Source organism: Melospiza melodia, chromosome 3 (genome assembly GCF_035770615.1).
Source record: "Melospiza melodia melodia isolate bMelMel2 chromosome 3, bMelMel2.pri, whole genome shotgun sequence".
NCBI classification, from domain to species: domain Eukaryota; kingdom Metazoa; phylum Chordata; class Aves; order Passeriformes; family Passerellidae; genus Melospiza; species Melospiza melodia.
Window position 1 is genome coordinate 69,414,733 of NC_086196.1, and position 27,158 is coordinate 69,441,890.

Genomic DNA, 27,158 nt, shown 5'->3' on the forward strand with positions numbered 1-27,158 from the left:
GCTTTAAAGTTATGAAAGACTTTTTGCATGTAAGTGACTTGCTCATGCATATGAACTTGTTAAACCAGAGTAGGTTGAACTTTTTATTTATATTTACCAAAATTTCTGCCAAGGATTTTTTCTTCTTTGCTGTTGACTAGGCTCTCTTCCAGCTGCCTCAGAAAACTGTTAATCCATTACTATCACCCACTTATCCTTGCTTTTCAGGCTAGGAAGAAATTCAAGGAATCTTAGAAAATTGTGATATTTTGCTTGATTTTCTTGATGCCACTCAGTGCAGTGGGAGTTACTAATAAATTTTTAGTGATGGTTACTTGTGTGGTGTGTCAGCGTTCCTGAAGGATGAAGAAACATGTAACCAGCACCGGCACTTTTTTCTTTTCAGTCCCTGACATTGTATCTGTATTGCACACAAGAGGAAGTAATAGGAATGAGTTGCATTTTAGGTGGCATCTTATCCCTTGGGATAATTGTACACAGGGTGGTTCCTAGCAGCCAGCTATTTCTTCATTTCTCTATGTTCCCCTGCATGGTTGTGAAGGAATATTACTTCTCTTCTGGGCATTCACATTAGATTTGGGTAGATCCAGCTAATTTTGTCCCATTCTCCTTGAAGCTTATGAAGTCTGGCAGAGAGACACTGTTGCCCTCTTCATGATGGCAGGACTGGTCCAAACGTCTTCTTAAAAATGTGCCATCTCCTGATCTATGAGGGCAGTAAAAAACTCAAAAAAACCCCAAACAAAACTTTCTAATCTAGCTGCTTTGTGAAGGCAGTGTGTTTAGCATAAATATGTGAACATTTAATGTATATTTCAGTAAAAACCCACAAAGCTTCTACCTAATTACTTGTTATTTAAACACCCCTAGTTATGTATTTCACATGGCTAATCACATACTCCTTTCAAAGATAAGGATGGTGCAATTATTACAAAATGCTTCTGGTCGTCTGCCACTGATTATTTTGCACCTCTTCAGTGTAAATAAGACTTTGTAACAGCTGAGAGTGAAACACAGTGTTCATCCATCCTTACCCACCTGTGCAGTGCCGCTGTCTCTGTGCACAGCCTCTGCAGAACGGGCTGCAGGTGGCTTTTTCCCTGGAAATGCAGTGACACGGGAATACATACAGACCGTGGCCACGAGGTGGCGGCAAGGAAATAGAAATTGCCACCCGAGACCTGGAATCGGGCGGTTGTAGCAGCGCCCGGACATGGAAGGAATGCCACCCATCCTCTGTGCTTCCAGCTTGGCTTTTGAGCAGAGCACTCGCTCAGGTGCAGCGCCTGTTTCTGACGCCCATGTCTACAACGAATTACAAATTCCTTTGCTATCAGAATGAAAATTCATGACCCTCCTATAAGTAAAAGTATATAATGTGAGCTGCTTTGGTGGGTCTGAGGGGTGAGGCTGTGTCGGGCACCAGTCACTCCTTTAGGCTCAGCACAAGATCTTCTCGACAAAACCATGCACGGGAAGGTTCAATGCTGCACGTTTATAGACCTTGCTGGTTAGTTTGAGGTAGGTGCTTCCCTACAGGCAGTTGAGCACACTTGAGCCTGTTATATTCCCAATGCCTTTCCAGCTCTCTGAGCTGCTGGCACTAGTGTTGGGCGAGGCAGGTGTTGTGTATTTGAGAAATGGCCATCTTGACTTTGTTTTCAGCTCTGTGCACATGCTCTCAAATGTACAGTGGTGTTAATTATTCTGGGCAAGGTGCACAAGTATTTTCTTTTGCTAGTCTCTTGCAGAGTTTAGTACTAAATCCTTTCATGTCCTGTTTATAGTCCTGCCAAGAGACCCAATTTGTGTCCCTTGGTGAAAGACTGCGTGCTCAGAGACTGGCGCATACCTTGGACTCTGGGATCTGCTCCTTATACATGTCTGGCTTACTTCTGCTCCATACTCATCTTTAGTATTAACCAGTTGTCAGTGGGAAGAAGAATGAAATCTTGGACTGGCAGTGTAGCCCTGGAACTGCACCTTTTGTGCCTTCCTGTTTCATATATACCAGAGCTGCCTTGCTTGCAGTGACAGGGAGTAGCTGCCATAATTTCCTTTTTGTTCTGAATATGTACTAATGCTGCTGCTCCTCTTGTCTTTTCTGGGCATTGCTGCATGCTGGGTTTGGAAGCTCTTGCAAGACAGGTTGTGTAGCATGGTTCAACAATTCTCTAGGAGCTGAAACCTTCTAGAATTCAAGGTTTTCTGCCTTTTTAAGCATACTGAGTATGCTAACTAACAGAAACTTTGGCTGACAATTATAACTGTTCCTTTGTTTTGTTAGTATGTCAGAGCACTTTGAGGTCAGTGCATTGCTTCAGGCCTAGAGATGGAAAAAAATGCACTAATCAATAGCAAGCCACCAACTTCCAGCTGGAAGTTAACTCTGTTTTATGCAAAGCAGTGCATTCCCTGACTTTGGTATAGGGCATAGTTTATGATAGGAAGAAGCAGATCACGAGACTGAAATTATGTAGAGTTTTTTTTGTAATAAAGAAGGGAGTCCTGTTTGTATAGACTGCTTCTCTTTTTACAACAGCAGCCTTTCTTTAGATATATCCATTATGGATCTGGGCAGTCTGAGGTGTGTGATAAATGGAGTTAACACTGCTGCTTATTGCTGTGTTTCAGTAACACAGGCATGTGAAGAAGCAAGAATGCTGCACAACATGGCCAGCCTAATTCATGTAGAAAAGTACAGGATCTCTTCCATGTGTTTTAGAAACCAAATGTGTTTATTGCTGGTCTGTCCATGTGCACATTAACATCTGAAGGGAGACGACCCATTTACTCCGTCGGAGTTTTGGGATGTTTGTTTTCACGTGTGTAGCAGCTGTGGCTGGGCAGAATGAATATTGATTTAGTTCAGGCAGCATGAACCCTGTTGCATGAAGTATGTGATGCCTCTGGAGTGTCAGCAGCCACAAGCTGTTTTCAGGTATCTCTGTTTTGTGTTAGGGATCCACAAGTTCTGAATAAGCTGCTGGTGTCTTTGAAAGCAGGCTGTGAATGTCAGTTTTGCACTGCTCATTGCTATTTTAATGTTTATCCAGTAAACAGAGCTGGAACAAAAATTACACAAATTACTGGAACCTTGCTAAAATGACTTTGACTTTTAACCCAGAAATGCATGTACAATGAAATGCTGGGAATACTTTGGACAACTAGACGATATTTTTGGATATACTGAAAACAAACCAACTTGTGCCTAATTACTGGGATTATGATGGGCTATGATTTGAACTTGTGATGGAGCCAGGGATGCAAACAGGAGCATGCTTGACAGAATGCCAAGAAGACAGTACTTTATGAAAAGGCAAACAGTCATGGCCTTCCACCAGCGCATTTCTGGCTTCCTTTGCTTGTTTGTTGAATGGCACTTGTGAAGACAACTTCTGTTACCACAGTAGCTATTTTAAATTCCTTTCACTTGTGAAGGCCTCTGAGTAGTGTTCTTCATTGATTGTTAACAGTTTCTGAGCTGTCCAGCAGATGTGTCTGGTTGTGGCAGTGTCTTTAAGGAAACAACAGACCTGTTTTCTGAGAAGGTGAGTTGGGGTGTGAGCTGATGTCTGCAGGGAAACCCTCAGAGTTGTGCTGAACTCCACAGGGAAGGTTGGTGATGGGATGACTGATGCAAGTGTCATTCCCCCTGCCCTGACCTTAGGCTTCTGTGTTCCTATGGTGTGTTATCACTCAACCTGTTTGCTGTAGAGCTGTTTGGGCTGAGCTTTCTGAGCAATGCTACAAAGTGCTCCCTCCCTTCTAGTGCTTCATACAACCTTGAAATTACAGCTGCTGCTTCAGAAGAAAAGTGTGTGACAGGACTTGTCTGTTGATAAGCAGCTGGATTAAGAATGGATGCTGGAAATACTGTGGTTGGTTAAAAGAAAAAAAAGTCACATCTCACCATGCTACCAGTGATGCTGAAACACATGCTGGTATGGACCATGAACTGTTCATAATTGGAATGTGTTGTCTCCAAGCCCATTGCAGACCATACAGATCTTCAGAGCAGATCAGTGCTGTAGATCCTTCACTGTGCAGTAGGTGCTGCATGGACTACCCTGAGTGATGTCATTGCCTATGTGGAAGTGCTGGGTTTAGACACCTCGTTGTGGCAAAGCAGTAAAATACAATGTGTGCCAGTAAAGTATGGTTAATGTATGTAGTTAATGCCAGCAACTGGTTACTGTATAAATACAGCCAGATTTGGCTATGTAAAGGAACACTTAAGGCAGAGTTCCATTTAAACTGCAGGACTTGTCTGCACCAGGAGGCTGAAAAAGGTGTGAGGTTCAGTACATGCTGCAGAGCTTAGAGCCTTGCAATACATGTAAAAGTGAATTGTAGCAATACCTGCAAGCCAGTGTGTAGGGTGTGATGCAGAGATGACTCTGAATGTGGTTACTTAGCAGGTAACTGTTAAAGAATTAATAAATATGTGACCAGGTGAGCCTTAGAAATCTCATTTTCCTTCCCTCTTGGGACACAGCTAGCTCCACTGCCTTGGTGCTGTTCTGACCTTTCCAAGATTGGAGTCTTTCCTCATAGCAGTTCCTTGACAGGCTGCTGCCTGTGCCTGGCCTCTTTGACAGACATCTCTTCCAGCCTGCACTGCCTTTTATCTCAGCTGTTGTTAGCCACAACACTTAGCTGCAAAGTGCAGGAATCTTTTTTGACTGTAGCTGTGTGGGGTTTCTGCCTCCCATCAGAAGACGCAGTAGGGCTGCCACAGTTCTTGCAGCATGCAGGGTAGACAGGGCAGACTGATTAGGTTGCAGTGCCGCTGCTGTCCGCAGGTGAGAAATTTGAAGTCTCTGGCTGCAGAATTCAATGCCTTAGGCACTGTAGGTGAATTGAGGCAAATTACTGGAATAGAAAAATTGCATAGATAGGTTTAAGGGCATGATGCTGCATGATAATCAGTGCTCTGATTTTCTCCCAAACAGTTCTTGCATATACAGCTTCTCTCTTTTCGCATCCCCCTTTTCTCTTTTACTGTCCTCTTTTCCTCTTAACTTTTCAGTATCTTAAAATAGCCTCCTTAGCTTCAGAGCTGTCTAGGACTAGTATGGGTTTGATCTCTTTAAGGCCTGCTGCTGGGTCTTCTGTTTTAGAGATTCTTGTGAGTGCTCGGGGAAAAATACCATTTCCCATAGGAGTATATAAAAATACATATGAATTGCATTTAATTCGTAAATAGGAGTAATATTAGACTGTCAGGATTTATGAATCTCATAATTTTTAATCTGCCTTTTTTAATCTGCCTTTTTCTTTTTTTTCCCCTGCACTAAACTGTTCTTACTTGAAGGGATAGGTGTCTGTGTGCCTGGATTCCCTCTGCTCTGAAGCAAGGGAGTTTGTGGATGCTGATTCTAATTTGAACTTGTCCTTTTAGTCAAGAAGTGCAGAGAAGTTGGAAATTTCCTCTCTCTCGTGGTGGTGGCCTGGATAACATCTATCCTTGCCCTGGCTGTCAGTGTTCTTCCCCTGTTCCATTGGTGCTTGTGTTGGAGGACTTGCTGCTGCTGTCACCATTTTGTTCCCTCCTCTGTGCTAGAATGTCACTGCTTGTCCTTCTGTCTTGAAACACTTAGAGTGTAGTTCTATGGAAGAGCATTCAGGAATATTTGTCATATTAAGTCTTATTTGGGCGAAATACCCTACAGTTAAGACTACAAGTATTAGCAGATAGATGGGAAGTTAAGACTTTCCTCCCTGAAATGCTGCATGCTGTGACCATTAATTTTATTTTTCCCAGGTACATGAAAAGCTACCACCATCTTGTGGATTCAACATGAGAGTTTATCTAGAAGCAGATGTTTGTTGGTTAATATTTCTGGCAAGTTACAACATCTTCAGTGTTACTGACTCCTTTACTGGTCACTCAAACACATTTCACCCACACCATCTTCTGTGTAATTTTAACTTTGGCAAATGTGCCAACATTTTTTTTTTTTCCCTAGAGAGATGTTTACCTAGACATTTACATGACAGGTGTGTAGCCATAGGTTTTCTACAGGATGTAGAACTGGCAACTTCCTAGGAAATATAGATCTCTAGGGGTCTCAGGCTACCTGCAGTGAAGATGATGTAAGTAACATACGGACATAATAGTTACCAGCACACTGGAAAGTTGGAAGAAGAATTTGTAGGCATTCACTCACTGTCACAAATTTGTGCTTTAGTGTGAAAGGTTTAACTTCTAAGTGGCTTTTCTTCTTGGTTGATAGAGTGCAGTACTGTCCTGAATCTTCAGAAAAGCAAGAAAGAATGGTTCTGGTAAATGTGTTGCATCTTAATAAATTCTCTCTCAAAACATTAAGAAAAAATAAAAAGAAGAAAAAAGATCACTTCAAGCTGTTTTATCATAATGGGCTTAACCTTTGTCTTATTATTTAATATTTACAGGTTTTTTTCAGCAGCAGAATTTGATCAGCACCTCAAAGTAACTCGCTGTTAATATAATGTAAAGCATACTAGAGCTGATGAGGTAGTGGTCTTGTTTCACAATTCCAAGCCCCACCTGCTGCTCAAATCTATAGCTCTTTCCTTGATGCTGCAGTATCCGTCTACCCCAGCACCTGCCACATTTCACTTAAGTAATTGTTTGAGAATTAAAGGTTACCCTCCCTCCTGTGAAAGTTGGTGGAGACTCGTTCCAAAATCAGCAGCTTTCCCCCTTCCTGAAATAAATTTTGGGGTTATAAAACAGTGCCCAAAGTCATCACAAACCCGTGCTGGATTATGAGTCGCATTGTCACTTACGGTGTGCCTGAGCTTTTGTTTGGCTAATATGGACAAAGGAGTCTGCTTCACATGATGTAAGAAGTGTTTGCCCTAAGAAGAACAGAGGTCCTCTTGAACCAATTAGGCAAAAATAACAGCTGGGCTACCCACTAATAAGGAAGGTGCTGCTAAACCTCTTTTCATTGTGAGAAGAAATAAATCTTTTAAGGCTTACTCCCTTGCATTTTTATAGAGAGCAATTCTTTGAAAAATTCAGCAATCCAGCTGGGTGATATGTGCAGGAAGACTGTGAAGAAGATAAAGAAACTTTTAAAAATAAAAAATGGTATTATAGCTGTTAGATTTGGCAATTATAAATGTTTCATTGAAGATTTCAGTATTTAGAGAAAGTTTTACTGTTTAAATTGTTAAGAACGTGGAGTTTGGGGCTGGCACAACAGGCAGTCTCGTACAAGTTCCTTGTAGCTTGTTCTGCAAGAGGATATTCCTTCCTGGAGCAAATCTCTTCTGATATCTTCTTTAAAGGAAGGCAGCCCACATATATTTTTAGTAAGTCTGAGAGAAAAGCAGGAAGAGGAGGTCACAGAGGATTGGGACAAGTAATATTAACTTTATGGCCTTACTTTTTCTGTGAAAGTATTCCTGTCCTGACCACCCACCTACTCAAGTAGGGAGTGCACCTGTGTTGCCCTGACAATTTAACTCTTGCTGAGGAAAACCTCTTAACACCTTAAGGGGTATGATTTGGAACTGGTCAGGCACAAAGAACGGAAAGGATATCTAGAATTCCTGGGTGGGTGGCACATTTAATGATTTAATGATTTTTGGGTTTTTTTGTATATGTTAGTAGCAAGTGGCAACTAGAACTATCTTTGTCGTCCAGAGAGAAACAGATCTTCCCCATGACTTCATCCTGGATCATTGGAAGAGAATAGTTACACACCAGAGCAACTTTGACAGCACTTCTGTGTGTCTGAGATGTGTTCTCCTTGTAGTATCCCAGATTATTTGAGGAAAAGGGACAGATTTTTGTCCACAGTCTTTACTGACCCAGTTTTTTTTATTTGTCTAAGTTTATTGAATATGGCCCCCTTTCAATAGCTTTTTGCTGTTACTACCTAAGCATTGGTAGTTTTACTATATGATTGAATTACAGAAGATTTGATGTGTGAATGAGCAGTTACCTGAGCTCAACACTTGAGCATTGAGTTAGCTGATCTCTCCAAGTTGTGTCCTCTTCTGAGGTACTGTGAAGTGTGAGTGAGGATTCTGAGCAGAAGACAAACATAAATATTGCTGGTTTTCCAGATGCCACTGCTATACATTATGGAAGTGCTCCTTGTTTGTGTTTTTTATTCAAATCAGTGCACTATGGACAGACAATTAGAAAAGTCTCAGAAGAACTCAGTGGCACAATTATTCCAATATTTGTGGTTTTCCTCTGTCGAACCCTCAAAATATTTGAGTGTTGTTAGGAATATCTGTGTTTGTAAGTATATTGTAGCTGAGCTGTCTTTAGAAATATAAATTAAGGAACAAATTTTAAATCATTGGCTGCTGTCCTAATGTCCTGGCTTACTGTTACTTTGGTCAGCGGGTGGCCTGGTCAGCCTTTCCAAACCCAATTTTCATTTTAGGATATTTTTACTTTTTTGAAATAGGCAAAGCCTTTGGAAAATGAGGGAGCAGCCTGCTTGTGCTTCTGTGTGTGGATGAAGGCTTATATGTGTAACAAAGTAGCTGTAGAGTTTTTATATTCTGTTTGCAGTAATAGTAAACAGAGCATCTAAAATAACCACTTGCACATTGCAACAAACACATCATCATTTGCTTAAAAAGAGTTATAATTACAGTTGACGAAGCATGGACACCATAAAAAATGCATTAGTTTAGCTTGACACATTAATTACCTGTTTTTGCAGATGTTTTTATATATTGTTGTGTGAACAGTTTACAAAATAATTACAGGAAAGTCATATGGAAAATAAACTAAGTGGGTGGTTTCTTGCCTTAATATTTTCATTCATGTGAATCTGTGTGAGGCACAGCTGCTCTGTAGCAAAAGCAGAGAGAGAGAAATGGGGAATCTTGAGGGGTTTTTATTCTAAGGTCCCTATGATCAGCCTTGCTGCACTTTTATATCTTGCTTTAGCAGTGTAGTTTTTAAAAGTGTAAAATGACATTGGTGGTTTAATCCCAGTGTTCAGGAGGGGGGAGAAGCTTTGATCCTGATCAGATGAAACATAAATCTTCTAGTATCTAGGAAAATAAATGAAAAATCAATATTATTTTAAGCAGGATGAGCTTTTATGAGCAGTTGTAAAGATTCATCAAAGGCTTTGACACAGTTTAAACATTTCCTGTTTGCTGGCATTTTAAGAAAAATGCCTTTCAAGTTTAAATTGTAATTAGAGAGATACCTCTTTAGATTATTGTGAGCTAACCATAGAGTGGAAATAGGAGCTCAATATGCTCACACAATATTTAAATCAAAAGTTCTTAACGAGGAATAAATAATTATTCCTAATTTATTATAAAATTAAATTGATGCTTTTGAAAATACATTTTGCTTAACCAAAACCAATATTTCATGACAAAATGTAACATTGCATTTAGAAAAACCCATGGAGTCTGAATTGCAGCTTTGACATCTGTCAGATATAAGGATTTGTTCTAGTACTGTGTTTTAGTGATTTATTTGGTTTTAAGTGAACAGTTCTATGACCTCGAATTTGGCACAAATGCTAAAGATTATTTTTAGCTTAATGGGGTCTTTATTGTTACTGTCTGTATTTGAGGCTTTTTAAGTAGCATTTACTTGTTTATTAAATTTATATCCTGTATTTATTTACAGATTTTTGTGAGATATTGGCTGTTTAAATGGGAATTTGTATTGCAACATAGTTTTTTACATTTTCTTGGTTAAACTAATGCAAAAAAATAAAAAGCCAAAATCCTATTTCCATGAACCTAATTCTCAGTCATCCACCTGTTAAAGTATTCAGAGACTGAACTGTTAATGATCTTATCCACAAATACAATGTGAGAACTTGTTGAATAAATGTTATTTTTTGAATTCACACCCTTTTTTATGGCTGAAGATTTTAATGAGAGGAACAGCTTGCAAAGGTTATTTAACAAATTACTCGGGAAGGAAAAGTAGAAGGAAAACTGGAATCAATGTCTTGTGAAAGTAGGGAGAACAAAGACAGCTCTGAGGGGACATCCTAGCTGGTTTGCCTTAATTACTGTAAAATTACTGAAGCATTGGAAAAAAGCAAGAAACATCCAAACTAAATACACATAACTAACAATTAAGCAGTAAGCTTGACTTTTATGATAGCCTTAGACACTGACCTAGCAGTTTTCTAGCAGCTTGAAGGAAATGCTGGCTGCAGAGTTTATTGTTGCTGTGCAGATGTCTTGCTTTCCCCGAGCAGCTGCCACTTGGTGTGTCTGAGAGAACGTGGGTGCTCACCAGTGCAGCAGCACGAAGAAGTTTGGTGGTGCTTTCACACTACCTGCAGAGATGAAAGCCAGAGTTAGTCCTGTTTTAGGAAATTGCAACACAGGCTTATTGAAAAAAAATACTGTGTATCTATTCTCTTTTGATAATGCCAACTTCAACTTCAAAGAGTTGAGTGATGCTATTTTTTTGTTTTTATCCTAGGTGGGAATAAGACAGGCAGTCTTAGGAAGGGAATTTTTAACCAAGATTTCCCGAGGTCTTTAGAATGAGAGAAATTACTGAGATATTGATAAATAGCCATAATTTTGTATGCTGAAAGTGCACTGAATTTCTGTCTGTCTCAAACGAAGTGTAGACAAAGGTTTTAGCAGAGCAGTCTCATGTCTATATTCAGGGAGGGAACAATCACTTTTTCCCCCTGCTGTGAGGTGGATAGTAAAATATACAAGTGACCACTTATCTCAGAACTTGGAGTGGACCCAAAGTCTCTTCTGCTTACTCTTGATGGAGTCTGGGTGTGATGGTTCTGTGTGTTTGGGTAGTCTCTAGTTGTGATATGAAAGGAATGGGAGTCTCTATTTTAAAACAATCCACCTTGACCCCTGCCTTTAATTCTGTCCTTGAAAATCTCACAATGTCTTACACATTGCCACAATTGCCCCCTGAAAACCTCCTGCAGTAATTTCTGAATGCAGGCATTCACACAGTAAGTTCTCTATCAGAAGTTCCATAATAAGCTTGCCCTTTTTTATGAGACTCATTCTTGATAACCCACAATAATCCTGTTTTTTTTCTTATCAGTTACAAAGTTTCTAGTTGAACTCCTTCAAGGTTACACTCGGTTCCTTTCATGGCCCGGTGATCCGTGTCTTACGAGCTCCCGTCTTTGTTAATATCTGTTATCTGCTGTTGGTTGGGGTTTGTGTATCTGTGTGTTTAATTTATTGCCTCTCCCGTTCCTTGCCTTGTCTTTCATGTGGAGTAGCTGTTGGACAGATATCCTTGCAGTTCCTTGCCCTGTTGAGCATCGGTTTGAGAGGTGCTGCTTGCACCTGGCAGTGCAGAGCCTGTCACAGTCAAGGCTTTGTTTCTGCGAGTCTTGGATGGCCTCAGTTAGGGCTGGGAGAAACTGTCAGGGCCATATCAAGTCTCTGCTGTCCTTCAGTCTTCTTCTGGGACAGTTGTCTCTGTCTTTTTTCAGCATAATTATCTCATTTCTCTGTTATAACAATTGTGTCTCAGTCTCTTATCTTTGTTGGGTGGTTGAGGTTGGTTGGGTGTTGCCATCGCAGGTTGAGTCTGTTACAGCAATACATCGCTCAGGATGTGAATGCCTAAACCAAACTGAAAACTTCAGAGTGAATTCAGTGTTTGTGTGGTGCCATGTGGTTCTCACCAAGAGTTTGGCTAGATCAGAAATAATGCAGTGGTTGTTTAGCCATCTGGAAAGTGAAGTAGTTGGTGCAAGTGCTTATTGCTTTCTTCTCATGTTACCCCAAGACAAGAGGCAAGGAATGTCTAGCATAGAAAAGCTGAGAGCAGGAGTTCTTAGTGCCTCTCCTCAGTTGCCTTCTTGCTTTCAATAGCATTTCTAGGCTTCGTGTATAATTAGGAGAGTCCATACTGGACGCCTGATGTCGCAATATGACATGAAATGAATGACACTCACATGCTGGGATGTCTAAGGCAAAAAAGCATGTTTATTTTTGGACTTTGATATTTATAGAATTCTAAAAGTAACTATGGATTTGAGGATGAAATTGCTACTTCTCCAACCACACTGGTCAAACTAACAGTCTACTAATTCTCTCCTCTTCTAGAAAGTAATGCAAAATAATGATTATTTTGATGAAAAGTGTGTGAGAAACTCTATTACAAAAATGTAAACATCAGAAGGATTAGGAGAACTTTAGAAGAACAGGGTGACAGCCTGAGGAAAAAATTGTTGTTTTGTTGTAATCATCTTGTTCTGTCTTTCCTAATTGATTTTCCTTTTTGGAATGCAGGGTTTGGATCAGTGGTTTGTTTCAGTTCTTATCTATGTTACCATGGGAACATATACCAAATAACAGAAATATTTGGAAATGCTTTTTATTTACCATAGTCTATAGCAAGGCTTAAGTTGTTATTTTTGTAGAACTCTGAGATCGTAGTACTGGATTTTTAGAAGATGCATATCTTTAGGTTTGATTAGGAATAACCCAAAGTAAATCAAAAAGGTAGAATCAAAGTAGTCATGTGCTTTGATTACTTAGTACCTCTCTCTTTATAGAAAACATGACTTTTTTTTTCTTCATTGAGGTGAATCAAGTCCAACTCGTCGAGAAGCGGTGAAAAGGAAGACTGCAGAATACCTTATGCGTGCTGAAAAAATTTCCAGTCTCTACCATAAAACCTCTGAAGATACATCTGTTTCTATGGTAGGCTTTAATTAATTTTTTTCTGAATTCTTTTTTTTCCAGAATTTGTTATAATTAAGTAGCAAAGCATATTCTAGCTTAAAGTTCAAAAGCTGTCTAGAATTTCTCTTTTGGGAGGCTGGAGGAGTATTTTGATGTTGTGTTTCTGTTAAGTTGCCATTCTTTCTGATTCTTCATAATTGTACGAGGAGTGCTTGATTTAACACAGGACTACTTTTCATGTGCTTTCCTACTGCTCATGGTTGATGATGTAGACATTTTTCATCATGCTGAAGAATCTAAAGGTAAAGGAAAAAATCGCTCTAGAGTGTAACATTTCATTTGACTTTTCCATGAAAATGCTGGTTGGTCCTGTAGGGAGGGAGAAACCTGTTGATTTCTTTAGCCTGGCACATAGTGAGGTATCACAAGTGAGTCAAGCACAGAGTAGAGGGGATCAAATTAATTTTCTACAGAACAAGTCCTTAACAGAGCAAAGGTTCTTCCTGATCCTTTGAAATGTCTCTCTTGGATATGCTTGTGGGATCAGTTCCTTTTTGATTTTTGAGAAGTTTTTGTGCTAATTTCTTGAGCAGAACACCTTTATCTGTGCTTGTACAAAAGACAAACAAAGCTTGTTCTAAGACACCCTCCATAAATATCTAACTTGCCCTTCCTTAAACAGTTCCTTTAGGATTTATCTGTTTCTACTTTAGACTTTTACTGCAGTCATGTTAAACTGTGTTATTGTCAATGACTGCCCTATTGCAGTAAGTATAAAAGCTGCAAACTTCCTGACTCTCTAATATCAAGGGATGACAAAAGGGATAGAAGATTATTGCTTCTTACTTTGCACAGATCTAAAAATGTTTTAAGGAGACAACTGCTGCAAAAATTGGAAGCCTTCTAAAAGCTGTCTATCTAATAAGTAAATTTAAAAAGCAAAGACACTGATTTTTTAAGGGTAGATTATTTCATGTTGAGAGCCTACAAGTACAATTTTGAGGATGTTCCAAATGGGATATATTTTGTGAGGCTTGGAGTCTTGCTGTTGCTATGAACTGTACTTTGAACAATTTAATATTTTGGACAGATACGAACTCCTACTAGGTATTCTTTCTTTGGGTCAAACACCCCTGAAAATGGGGAAGAAGCTGTATTGAATGGAATCCTCAGTGTGTTTGGAAACTGAAGAACAAGAGAAAAAAATCCACGAACAACCTATTTTTGCCTTTTTATAAGTTTAAAAACTAACTGTGGTTGGGAAGGAGGAAGAAATAGGTTGCATTTTTCTGTGTGAGCTTGAGAGGTAAAGTATTTCCTCTTTTATGCTGTACTGAATAAGACACATGCCTTCTTTGCAGATCCAAAGAAAAGCAGATTTAATTGGCATAAGACAAGAAAAAATAAAGCAGACAGAATAAAAAACCATTCTCCTTTTGTGTTGAGACTCAAAATTGACAAATCATGGCAAATCTTGTTTTGTACAAAGTGTTGCACCTTGCTGATTCTCCTGTTTACAAAAAAGGCCATGCAGCCATGATTTAGCCTTGTTTTTTTCCCTAAGTTTGTACATGTATTGTAATGTCCTTTATTTGCTGCTCTTCATAATGAATGAATTTTACTTTTATCTTAGAATTTTGGAATTTGCTGAAATCGAGGGCAGAAGGTCTTTATGGGTCATGATAGTTGTGGTGAGAAACAGCTTGTCTTTTGTTGAAAGTTACCTGGGAGAAGAACTTAACTCCCAAAATTATGTGAGGGTAGTGGTAGGGACCACAAATAATTGGCATGCTCTGTGCTTTTGCTTAATGTCTTAAGGAAAATGAGGAATGTGACTGTTCCCATGTGTTGGCCGCTGAGCAGGCCTGAATTGTTGCACTTTAGTTACTGCTTATTATTTTTACTTCCCAAGATAGTTTATATTGGAGTTTGCATGAATTATTCCACTCCATATGGACAGTGATAAGTGCATTTGGGAGATACCAGTGGTAACTTGCACATACTTTGTGTCCTTCTCCTAAAGATATTAAGTGCATGATGGTCAAAGTTAGTGCAGTACCTGGGCCCCTGTTAGGAGTGGCAGAGTGCAGTTTTGCTATGGAAAGCATGGTTTTCTGCAGGGAATGTCATGGGCATTTGCACCTTGGAGGAAGAGGTCTGGCTAGTGAGTGGGTGTGGGCATTTAAGGCAAAGTGCTCTTGTTCATGACCTGGTGTCACAGGGCAAAACTGCTTTGTCACCCCTGTCTGCTGGGGGTGGCTTTGTGTTTCCTGTGGTGCCCTTAAAAGGAGCAGTCATGGGCATCAGGACTAGGCTGACCTTCCTTCTTACACATGGAATTTTACCTCCTTCTCCTCCACCAGGCCAGAGACCTGTCCAGCAAGGGAAGGGGCAAGCTCAGAAGTGCAGGTTCAGTTATTGTCCTGCACTTCTCAGCCTGTCAGATCTCCCAAAGGCCTGGGATGCCAGCTGTGTGCTGAGCCATGTGCTGAGCCCCCTGCAGCAGTCTCAAAAGACTGTGCCCACTAAATGTGCCCTTTGCCATCTGAGCACCTTGTGAAGATAAAGCACAGAGCCTGGCTTTTCTCTGGGAGCCCAGGCAAGGAGGAAGTGAGCCATTCTTTCGTGGCTGGAAATGCCAGGCCCTCGCCTCTTCCAAAACCAGATTTCCCTAAAGAGGCAAAAGTCTGGTATTTGAGAGCTGAGAAGCAAAATTTCCTTTGATGTCATGGAAACCAAATGAAGAACAACTACTTTGTTACTTTTCAGCAGTGCAGCTCTCAAGGATAGCACCCTTAGCAACCACCCTGCTGCTTGCAAGTTCAAGTGGTCTAGAGAGGAGCACAAGAAGATGGTATTTGGAGAATCCTTGGCATTGTTAAAGAAAGGTTTTGGGTAGAGGGCTTAAAAGAAACATAGGGAACTGACTCAGCTGTGCCCTTGAGCTGGGAGCTCATCTGAGTGTCTTGTAAACATTGAGAAAAGCCTTGCTGTGACCCATAAGAGTAAGAGATGTGGAGACAGCTTTTGGAGCTTTTAAACAGGCACGTGAACCTTCTGGAAAAACAACCTGCAGCAAATGCTGTCCTCTTCTTCTTCCTTTGGTGCAGCACAGCAGCCTCAAGGGCTGTCTCTTGGACAAGTGCTGCAGAGCACCGTGTGAGAGCCGCACTGGGTCATTTTGCAGATTCTCAAGCTGCATTTTCTCCTCTGCCCCTTTATTGATAGTGTTTCTGGGGAGCCATCTCCAAGCCTGAGTGGGAGCTGCAGCAACAGCCTCTAAATCCCACTGGCCTGACCATCAGAAAGCTGGAGTGTTGCATAGCTGTCAGCTGCAAAGCCCAGCACAGCTGCTGGTACAGGCTGTGGGGCAGTTTTAACTTTGGTAGTTTTTATAAAGCATATTTTTATTCCCTTTTTGAAATTAGTTCTGATTCTACTTACGCTAACTTCGCATATTCAGAGTTGTTTCTTTTTGCACCATTATGAAAGCTGTTGTCTTTCACAATGTCAATTATTTTTGATTTTTCAAAGCAATTTAGTAACAAGAGATACATGCAAGCCTGATGCCTGAACAGAAGAAGCAGTCTTTGTGGTTTCCATAAGATATCTTCCTAAAATTCTCATTAAATGTGCATGAAAATTACATGAAGTGTAAAGAAAATGCACTGCTGTAGTTCTGTGAGATATAAATTTAACATCAGAGATTCAGTCTCAACTTCTAGGATCACATCCAAGGTGTGTCCCAGCTTCAGGAAAAGTGCATTCCCCAGCTGGTGCTCACTGAGGGCCTCCTGAAGCACACTATAGTTCTGTCTGGTCCAGATGCAGAAATCCAACCTGGTTTTCTCCTGGTGCAGAGAGAGGAAGAAGCCAGGATGTTTGCCATACCAGGAGAGCTGGAAGCACTGTCACAGCCATGAGGCAGATTCTAGTGTATCTGCATCAAAACAAGGCATCTCCTTGCTGCAAGTGAAGATCTGGCTATGCTACATGTAGACAGATATTGAAATATCAGACTCAGATCTCTGAGTGGCAAAGGGAGATAGCATTTTGATGTGCAGGTCTGCACTGGTGTACATGAAAGTTCTCTTTTCTTATCCTGAGAATCTGTGGTGACTGATGTCAAAGGTGGCAGCATGAGCAGCTAAATTAGCAGAGCTTTCTGGAGGAAAGAATGAAAAGGGGAAAATAAAGATCAAATATTTAATTAGAGGGAAATCCAGGGAAAATAGCAGTTGTGTTGGGAAAGCTTTGAGAGACCAGTGCAAGGGGCATCACTGCTTGAGCACATGGATTGCTTTGAGCAGCCAAGGAAGGACCAGGACTTCACCATTCCTCATGTTTCACTGCATCCCAGGAGGAAAAGGGTGCAAGGAACCCCACCAGAGATGCTGGGGTGCCCCCAGCCTGGGATGTACACATGGTGTGGCTTTTGGGGTTTCCCTGTGCAAGGCCAGGAGCTGGATCCTTGTGAGTCCCTTCCAACTCAGGATATTCCATGATTTCCCATCAAATGGTGTTTGTGTCACTGGGCTAGGGATAGTGGTCTTGCCTTAAGTGAGGTTAACATGGAATGCCCTTTCTCTTACTTGGCTGGTGGAGTTCTCTGCCTCCCTCTGCTCTTCTCCTGCTGGCAGTGATGCCAAAGCTGAGGCAAGGGCTCTGCCCATGTTCCTTGTGTAGCTTACAGAACCAGAGCTTTCCAAAGGCAAGCAGTGGCCACAGGAGCATCACAATCAGCATCAGCCTTTTCCTCTTGAAATCTGCACATGGTGTAAAAGGTGATGGTGGGAGAGGATCTGGTGATGCCTGTCCTAAATCTGGATAAATCCAGCTGTGCAGCTCAGAGTGTAGCCTGGAAATAGAGAGGGCATGACCACAACAGAGAAGATCCAGGGATACCTGAGCAGCATGCTGAGCATTTGGCCAGGCTGCTGAAGGCCTTCTGCAGGCAGAGGTAGCCTGACAGTTTGTTCTGAATATTTGTCTCATTTCTAAAGGCAAATGAAGCTTTTTTTTTTTTTTTTTTTATCCTCCTTCCTATATTTTTTTTGTTCCTCTGTTTTTTGATGAGAGTGAGGGTTTTTAGTTATTTTTCTTCTTGCTGCCTAGATGCTGAGCTTGGATTTTTACTCTATTCAGAGGAGCAGGCTGTTTCATAGAGTGCTTAATTGCTGTAGTTTTAGGAATTGTTCTGGGAATTTAGAGTTTGCTTCCAGCCTGCTTCACAACAGAATGTGATGCCTTCCCATCATTGGGCTCTTCTGTTAGACTTTTGAAACAGTGAAACCAAAGTACTGTAAAGAGCAAAACTGATAAAAATGGAGAGCCTGCTGGGAGCTGTGGATGTGATTGTAAATCCCTTTAAGGTAAGAAGTAACTGTAGAGCACACTTATAAAAATCAGTGTGTATACACACTATTACCAACTGTGCCACCACTGGTCACATTTAGAGAAGGACCTAAAATATATATACTGGGGCTTTTTGGCTCTTTGCACAGGATGGGTGCAGAAATCTGATTGTATAGCATTATTAGACAACTATTAACTTCTGCAGAGATGTATGGACTTAATTCATGGTTGAAATGTTATTCATAAGAGAAAATATTAAAAGTGTGATTATTGAGGAATGGTTATAAAATGTAATAGCAAGCAGATAGAAGTGAAAGTCTTTTATAGTAGTCTAGGGGATTAGGAAATGTTCTCTTCCTTTAAATGTCTTCCTTAGAATGCTTTTGAAATCTTGTCATGAATAAACTGTGTTAGCACAACTCTTTGTTTCAAAGGAAGTTTTTCATTATTGCAGAAAAATTGCCTACTCTCAAAATACTTTCAACAGCTCACTGAAATGTGGAACTGGAATTAGGTTTGGAGAAAAAAGTTCATGTACAGTTTTCTTTTTTTTTAATTCTTCTTCCTGTTAAAGCCTTTAGTTTTAGATTGTAAAATCTGGGCTATTTTCTCTTAACTGGTATTGGTGTTCCTGCTTGGCAGGGTTTACGTGACAAAGCAATTACCAGATCCATACAAAAAAAATGAAGGTAACTAAGAAACTCCCAAACACTGAGCCCAGAAAAGTACATTTTTCTCCAAGCTTTTTGAACATGTATCTATGGTCCTTTCTTTTGGATTTTGTGGGCAATCAGTACTTAAATAAATACTGATTTTTAGGAAAGAATTTGGAAGGAAAGAGTGTTGTTCAGTGAATGGGGAAGGCTTCGAGGAGTTGCTTTGGCCTTGGAGGGTAGCGCAGTAAGGATGCCTGAGGGGGGAAAAATAGGGTGGCAGGAAATTGCCAGGATCTTGGAGTTTCTCATCACATGGGAAAAATTTTTGATTTTTCCTGATACTTAAGAATTTAATCCACAGTGTATTTGCTTACCAACCATTTTCCTTTGTGACATAGCAGTTAAATATTGCCTCAGAATTCTGACCTCCCTCTTCCTTTGCACCTTTGTGAGATAGAAATCTACTTGGGGAGGCCAGGTTATGCTTCAAAGGAGTTTGGCATTCAGCAGCTCTGCAAATGAAGTTACCTTATTTTTGAGGAAGAGATGCAGGTCTGCGGTTCTACTAGAAGCTACATGTTGAATTTTTGGAGGAAGATCTAATAAATTCTCTCAGTTGGCAACTAGAAACTGCTGAAAATATTTGTTCACATGCCAGAGGTATATGGGATGCTTAAAATGTTGATCTTTGTCCCAAAAGACTTCCGGTTGAAATGTTGTTTCCCCCTCTGGCATGCAAGCTTTGAATTTGCTCTGAGAAACTACAAAACATAGTATGGACAAATATCTATGTATGTTAGCATATTAACTACTTGAATAGTTAGCACCTGCCAATTTCCTTGCTGTGGTGTTAATTTCTAGATTAATGATCCAGAGTTAGTTACTTTTTTTCTAAGGCAGCTTTAGGAATCATTTCTGTTGTGCACCTTATTATTAAAAAGATTTCATACAGCTCACTAGAGAGCAAGAGAACCCCATTTATAATTCTGTATTTTATGTTCTTCAGGCTTAAAAAGCCTCTAATTTGCTTTCTCCTCCTCAGTGATCTCTGAATTATTTTGTACCCAGAATACCTGTAAGGCTTTGATTGATTATTATTATGTGGTAAGAACTAAGTAATCAATTTCTGGGTTCCATTAAGCATAGAAAATATAAAAATTCATTGCTTTTTTCTTTTTTAAATTTTTGTTTTCAGTGTTATCTTGACTTTTATTTACTTGCAAGTTGTTTTTTTTTTCCCCCCACTAAGGACAAACAGAAAACTTCTCCTTTCATCTTCAGTCTCTCTGATTTATGATAAATTTAGTTTCCTTCGGCCTGGCATTTGCTTCAGCAGGCAGTCTTCCTTCAAGTACCACCCTGATTGATGTATAATCTTTGATATCTTCCATTAGCCTCCAGGATCACTAAGTTCAAGGCCCTCTTGGAACCTAAGGAGCCCTGCCGAGGAACTGAAGACCTTCAGAGTCCTTGGGGTGATTGACAAGGTAATTCTTCAGTGTCTCTTCAAGAATTCAGTCATAAATCGACTGCATGCTGACATTTTGTCTTTGAAGCTGCGGATCTTAAGGATATGAAACAAAAGGGGAAAATGACTCAAATGCATCTGCACTTTAAAATAACAAAAGTAGAAGAAAAAAAGGCTTTTATCTAAGCAATTCATGTAAGGTCATGCAAAATGTATTTGAGCTAAAGGATGAGGTACATGTTTGGTAGCATTCAATAGGATGGGGCCTGTTTTTCAAAAATGCAGTCATGGTTGCTGTTCTGGGGTAAGGACACGTTGATGTGTTTTCAGTTGAACAGTCTGGTGGACACTGAAAATATAGAAGGGTAGAAATTGTTACTTTTGAACTCTTACTTGAAATGGGAGCTGGGGACACACACGACTGTTCTCCTTCCCTGAGAATTCAGAATTGAAATCCCTTGCCAAGACAGAGATGCAGCAATGAAGCCAAGCTTATTTTGGAGTCATGCAAATAATGTCTTCCAGAATCCCGGGATAATACCCATCTGTAAACAGTAAAGGACCATACGGATTTTTTTGCAAGCCTAATTAAGAGACCAGAAGAATTGTTGGGTTGTTTTGATAATGCTGATTAGTTACCACCTTACCAAATACTTTTAAGATGATGCATTATTCAGCAGTGTGACAGTGGCTAATGCAGACTGTAACGGCTCGTTTCCTTTTTGCTGTGCCAAATCCCTTGTGCCTTTTGATAGTTCCTCATGTAGTCCCTAGTTTGTGCATGAGCTACTGATGCATGGTCAATTTATGCATTTGTAACGTGCATCAAAAACCTGTGGCTCATCCCTTGAGGTCTGTATTTCTTGGTTGCTTTTTCTTGTTGGACTGAACCTAGCTATTGGGACTGGTTTTTGTTTTTCTTTGCCTGTTCCATTGTAATTGTGTGCATAAGTTGATAACTTCTCCTTAGGGGGCTGTATACATAGGTATTATGGTTGTTTTTATAGCACACAAGGTTTTCTAAGCTCTGACTTCATATTCATTGTATCTTCTTTCCTCAGTTGTAAGTACAGAATTTAGCCTGTATTCCACTCTGTACACATATCAAAGAGACATGTTGGAAAGACCACCTATCTGTAGCACCTGGTAGTAGGTGCTAACTAAGTTAGTAGCCACTAAATGGATGCAGTGTGCATGGATTTTGTGAATTATTCTGACAGAGTGAGCCTGCAGAAATGCTGGAAATGGATCAAGAAAGATTTTCTCAATATCTCCATTCTTGTGTAGTGCTAATGAACAGCTACTGGAAAAGATGCTTGACCAGAGTGAAGCTTTTGCAGTCCTTGGTGGTACCAGGTCTCCTTAGCTCTCTGAGCAGTTTCAGTAAGCATCCCAGGTGTGAGCTGAACATGTCCAGACCTTTGAAGGAGAACTGGGGAGAATCAGGGTTCTCATGATGACAAAAACACGGGATTGTCTGCGCTGAAGATGTATGCAAGGAGTAGCAGGCCTGTGCACACAGCTGGAATGCTCCTGTGTAAGCAGTATCATAGGGCTCAGAGTTCATGTTTAATTACTGTGTAGAAAAGGGAGCCAAATTCTTTCAGGTGTCTTTGTACTCTGCTTTCCTTCTTCCAGATTCTCACGTCACAATCTTAGCCTTATCTGAGTATGCTGCTTTTTAGCATATATTTTTAGGCGTCTGTAAAGTTGGGAGGCAAATGAAAACCCACTCTAAGCCCAGAGAATATTTTATTTGGTTTTATAATGCATACACAAAATGCATGTGAATATGAAACAAAAGTGTGCAGATGTGTCTGTGGGCTGGAGATGATGTCCCTGTCTTTGGTTTAAAGCACCATCTCCCTTCCTTCCTCACCATCACTGTCATTTCCCTCCTTCTCTGCTTCCATATGCCCTAAAGCTCTCATCATGGAGAAATCCAATCAATGTGTAAGTATCCTTGCTGCAGCCAAGTAGATGACATAGTGTGCTTGTTCCTGACAATGGCTTTTGGTTTTCAGGGCCAGCATTGAAGATGCCATGCTTTTGGGCACAAGGCTGTAACTGGTTCAGCACCATGCAGAGTTTTGCCTGAGAATAATCTTCCATTCTAACCCTAAGGTAGCTGCTTTGGTTTCAGCAGAAAATAGGTGTGGGTAGTAATGGGCCACTGGCATTGTAACTGCTGGCTTGACTAACCCTGTGCAAGACTGGCTTAAACACACCGACTTAAAATGGTGTTGGTTGGTTTGCAGACTTGTTCTCCCACTGCTGAAGCCCAGAGTGGTGTCTGCCTGCTGCAGCGCTGCCTCGAGAAAACCAGCTGTTAACCTTCCCTCATTCAAATGCTGAAAGGTTCAGTGCTTTCCCTTAGAGTAATGTCACTCTTTGTTCTTCTTTTGAAGCCTCTTCAAGTGTTTTGAATTGGCTTCATTTTCATGGACAAAATGCGTGTTGCTACCTGAAACTCTGGGTTTTTCAAACTGCTTTAGACTAGATATTTAATTTTAGCCTAGTTTATTCCCAATATGCAATCTTTCTTTCCCTGTCTGCCCTCTCACCTTCCTTGTCACCTCAATAATTTTTGTTGCTTTGCCCCTTTTCTGCTAAATGTGAGAGTTAGAGATCTTAGCATTATTAAGCTCCTTAAATTATTGTGAGAATTCAGGGAAGTATGCCCATATGTGCCTTGTCTCCCTTTCATGTAAAGGCTGTAGTATAAATCTAACTATTTTAGTAGACCAAAGTGGACTTATATTTTCCTTGAGGAAGCCATTCTTTTTTTTGAGTTCTGCTGCTGCTGTGTTTGCTCACTTCATGGTGTCAAAAGGTAATGAGGTGGTGTTTGCAGGTATTTTATATGTTTAATATGTAAAGAGCCTGCCGTGAATAGGTTTCTGAAAATGGAGGTGTAATCTAATTGTAAAGGTGGCTTTTGTCCTGCAAACCTTGTGAAATGTGAGGTGCTGTTGTTTGGGCAGCAAGGCTCTTATTAATGTTACAGAGGTACAGCATTGGAAACAAATAGCTAAATATTGTAGCTGTTGTTATCACCAACTACAAGTGATCAATTACTTTATCATCTCATGTACCTTAAAGTAGGAAACTTCTTTTTTTGGAATAGGGAAGAGTTTTGCTTTCAAAATTTGCCTAATTAAAAATCAAGGTTGCAGGTTCTGTGCTGAGTTTCTGCCCTAGGCAAATCTTTCCTTTGAAGCTACAACCGGCCCCTAAAGAAACGACTTTGTTATGGTGCTGCTGGATACCTTCACAATGCTGCTTCAAACCCAATTTCTTATTCTTTAGAACCCTCTGTTATTTAGATTCATTCAATTTAAAGATTCACCTTGAAAGCAGAGTGCATTAAGTAATAACTATGCCTCTGTAACCAATGGCTGTCTTTTATGTCTCTTCTATCCCCTCCCTGTTCCCCATCAAGGCACACTGTTGGTACTGGCACTGGCTGTGTTCAGTTCTTCCACAGCTGTCCATGCATCTCAGCTTGTTGTTCAATACACTGTTAAGCTTTATTATGAAACCTAATAAAATCACATACTCTCATCAGGGCCTTGTGGTAAAATTATTTTTGGAGTTTCTGAGATAGATAACATTTTTTAGAAAATGGAAGCAATTTTGTTAATTGTGGATATAGGGGTTTTTGTGTCTCCCATGCTGTCCTGAGTGCTCCTAATTCTGGTGGCTGTACATGTTGGTGAAGTGACTTAAAAAATACGCAAGAGAACCAAATTAATATTATTAATTATTTATGAAGTGTGATCACTACTTGTCTTGCTTAATGAGTGAAAGTGCCAAAAGGCAGAAATAGGTAGAATATATGTCAACTTCACAGGCATAATCTGCAGATCCAGGGTTGAGTTCAAACAGGTTATGGCTAGTTCTAATGAAATTTAATCAGAGGGGTAGGAGGAATAGTCCCTACTTATGGCAGCATGTGTGGTGTTGTGCCTGAGTAACAGACGTAGCTAACTATGTCCTGTTAGTGTTTGTTAGGAACTTAAATATTCAGCCTTTTATTGTCAGGTGAGATTAAAGACTGTTGCAGCTGTGAAACTGAGTTGACTGTAGCAGATGTTTTCTCTCCCCTGGCTCTCAGGTGCGCTCTGTGAGCACCTTTAGATCATCTTACAGATTTGACTGAGTGGCTGTGTGTGCCTAAGAGGTGTGGGGGAAAGGGAGCTGGAATATACATACAAACAGGGCAGAATGGAAAATAGCAGTAGAAAAACGTTGAAAATCTGAAACTGAGTAATAATAGTAACTATTCATACAAATAAACTTTTAAGAGCTGGTTTGATGTTTTGATAACCTTTTAGTTTCTTAAGGGCCTTGCCAAGTCCTACAAAATCAAACCAGCTACAGAGTTATTGTCGAAAGTGATTTCTTGGCTCACCACCTTCCTTTCCCTACTGCTGTGGGATTATTCCTAAGCTACTGTCAGATTTCAAGCCCCTACTAACAAAGCTTGCTCAACTTTAAAACCTAGTCTTTCTGCCAGCTAGAAATGGTTCTGTCCCTTCTTCCCTGCCCCCAAACACCTGCCACTTGTTTTCCTGAAATCCTGCCATTTACACAAATCTGAGCATTTCTCAGTGTTTGTGGTTGTGACCCTTGTTTCTTTCTAGCTTCTTTCCTGTTTGTTTCACTAAAATTTCTTTTGACTTGGGTGAGATTTGGTAGAGTAACGCAAATTTTGCCCTTGCCTTTAGAAAAAAGAAATTACATTGTTGAATGTTCTTCTACAGGCTGTACTGTATGTCTTCTGGCCTTCAGAAAGAAATAAATTATTGAGATATTTTCTTTTAAACCAAGATTATATAAGTTTGTCTTCCTAATTGTTACTGAGTTGCTTAATACATAATTTGTGCCAGGCAATTACTCTGGGATGCCAGTGGCATTTCATATTGTAAAATGCTTTCATTAGTAAAACCTGCCAGATATATTTTCTAGGTTATATTTCACCATTTGTAATTTATTGGCCAGTTTTTAGTTTACTTTAAGAAAATGGACTTTCCTCTCTGTTACCAACCGACTCAAAGTATTTAAAAATTGGAATTTGAATATTTGCTGCTTTCTTAGCATTTTCATTATTTAAAGCTGCACCATTTGTCTTATAAGTACACTATTATTCCAAGTCATAGAATATACAGGCTGTAAGTTCCTTAGAATAATGGTTTGAAAGGAGGAATAATTGCAAACTGAAGATAATTCATATTGCACAGGTACAAGGATAAGGAATAATCACATTTTTCATACATATTAGCCAAATGTAATCTCTTTCTGTAACGACAGAGGGAGATGAGTGAGAGTCTGGGTGGTGTAATCTGAAAAGTGACAAGAATAAATCTGTGTTAAGTAGATCTTTTAATCCTGGTAGCCTTGTGACAGCCGGCACAGCTGAGGAGAGCAGGAGGAATTGCACCCCTGCTCCTGCCCATCAACAGAGCTGTGTCCTGAGTGCAGCACCCAGCTGAGCTCCAGCCCCAGCTGAGGTTTTCTTGCAGTCCCAAATACTCGTGCTAGGGATCAGGTGGATGACTTGTCTCCTTCCTTGTCATCTCTCACTACAGCATTTTCCAGCTGGTGGGGTAAACACAAGCGAAGAAATCCTAGATGATCATCTGATACATATTCAAATTTGTAGGACTTTTGCTAGAGTATCTATCCTATGATAAGGGTACATTTGTTTACATAAGATAAGGACCAGAGTTCATAGGTGGCCCACTGGTGGCAACATTTACATGATGTGTTTTCAGTGTAAAGCAGCAATTTAATAACAAAATGGAGCTGGTTTTAAAGTAATCTCTTAGCTGTGATTTGTCTTGGAAACCTTTCTGCTGTCTGATTCTGCAGTAAGAGATCTTATTCAATTGTCTTTGATCAGGCATGAGCTATTTTTCACTTGTGTTAGTGAACCTAAAATCACATTTTTGTAAGCAAGTGTGTTGATGTGTTTGTTTTGATTAGTGTTAAAAGCTGGGGGTAAATAAAAAGCACACGTATGTTCTGTGCTATGGAAGAACAGAAACTAGGGAAAAAATCAGGCAGGGAAGGGAATAACAATTCCAGAAAAGGAGAGAGAACTGGGGAAGCAAATGTGTGTTGGGATTTGTGCGCTGGTGTTAGAGGCAGCGGCGGGAGAGCAGCGCTCAGAGCAGCCCTTCCTTCTCCAGAGCTGTCCCCCGTGACCTTGGCTGGCTGCTCGCTGGGTGACTGCTGCTTCACCATGTTCCCTTCTCCTGGTGCCTTGCCTGTTGCCTGCCCCTGGCTCTGTGCTCCCCCTTCTGCTGACTTGTGCAGTATTCCTTCAGCCTCTTATCTCAGGGCTTTGATGCATATGTTCTGAAGGTGGCCACCGTGACTTTGGGTGGCAGCAGATGGTAAACCTTCAGGCTGCCACCGGCTATACTGGTGTTAAGTTGGAAACTTAACGTTTGATGAAGAATCAGTAGTGCATATGAAAGAGCTTTTACTGCAGAAATATCTTTTAATTAAAAAAAAATTAGCATACCGAAACATTTGCTAATTTCTGTGCATTTAGAGGATCTTGAAATGAACTGTTTTCTTGAAGCTAGACTATGGTTATTTACCAAGCAGGTTTTATTTTATTTTTCTCCAACTAATTGGACCTACTATATTGAATTGAATTGAATTTATTTTCCTCTAAGCTGTTGGGTACACTGTAAATCAAATCTAAGAAGCTAATTTTTTTAAGTAGCTGCTGTCAGCATCAGAATTAACTCTTGACTTAGGAAAGGAAAAAAGATTCACAAGTAGGAAATCCTATTTGGCATCATGGAGGGGTTTTGCTGTCTGCACTTTACTGAGATGCTGTCATGCAGTGCTGCTGTGTTCACTTGTTTTTTGGGATGTTCCTGAGAGCTCCAGTACTTGTACAAAATTAGGATGTCTGTGCTGCTGAAGACACTTATTTACATTAGATATTTATTTGTGGTGATTGCTATTTGTGTGTCAGTGTTTTTGGCCATGTTGAGGTTGTCATTAGTGCAAAAAAATAGAGAAAGAATGAG

The 27,158-nt window shown here is 40.2% G+C and overlaps 1 protein-coding gene across 1 annotated transcript in view; it reads left to right on the forward strand.

Annotated features, from left to right (window-relative positions):
* RPS6KC1 (ribosomal protein S6 kinase C1) overlaps positions 1 to 27,158 on the forward strand; it is an 85,158-nt gene that overhangs the window by 24,762 nt on the left and 33,238 nt on the right. The window contains exons 8-9 of the mRNA XM_063152165.1: positions 12,527 to 12,645; positions 20,033 to 20,125. Coding sequence (XP_063008235.1) covers positions 12,527 to 12,645; positions 20,033 to 20,125 — 212 coding nt within the window. The remainder of the gene's footprint in view (positions 1 to 12,526; positions 12,646 to 20,032; positions 20,126 to 27,158) is intronic.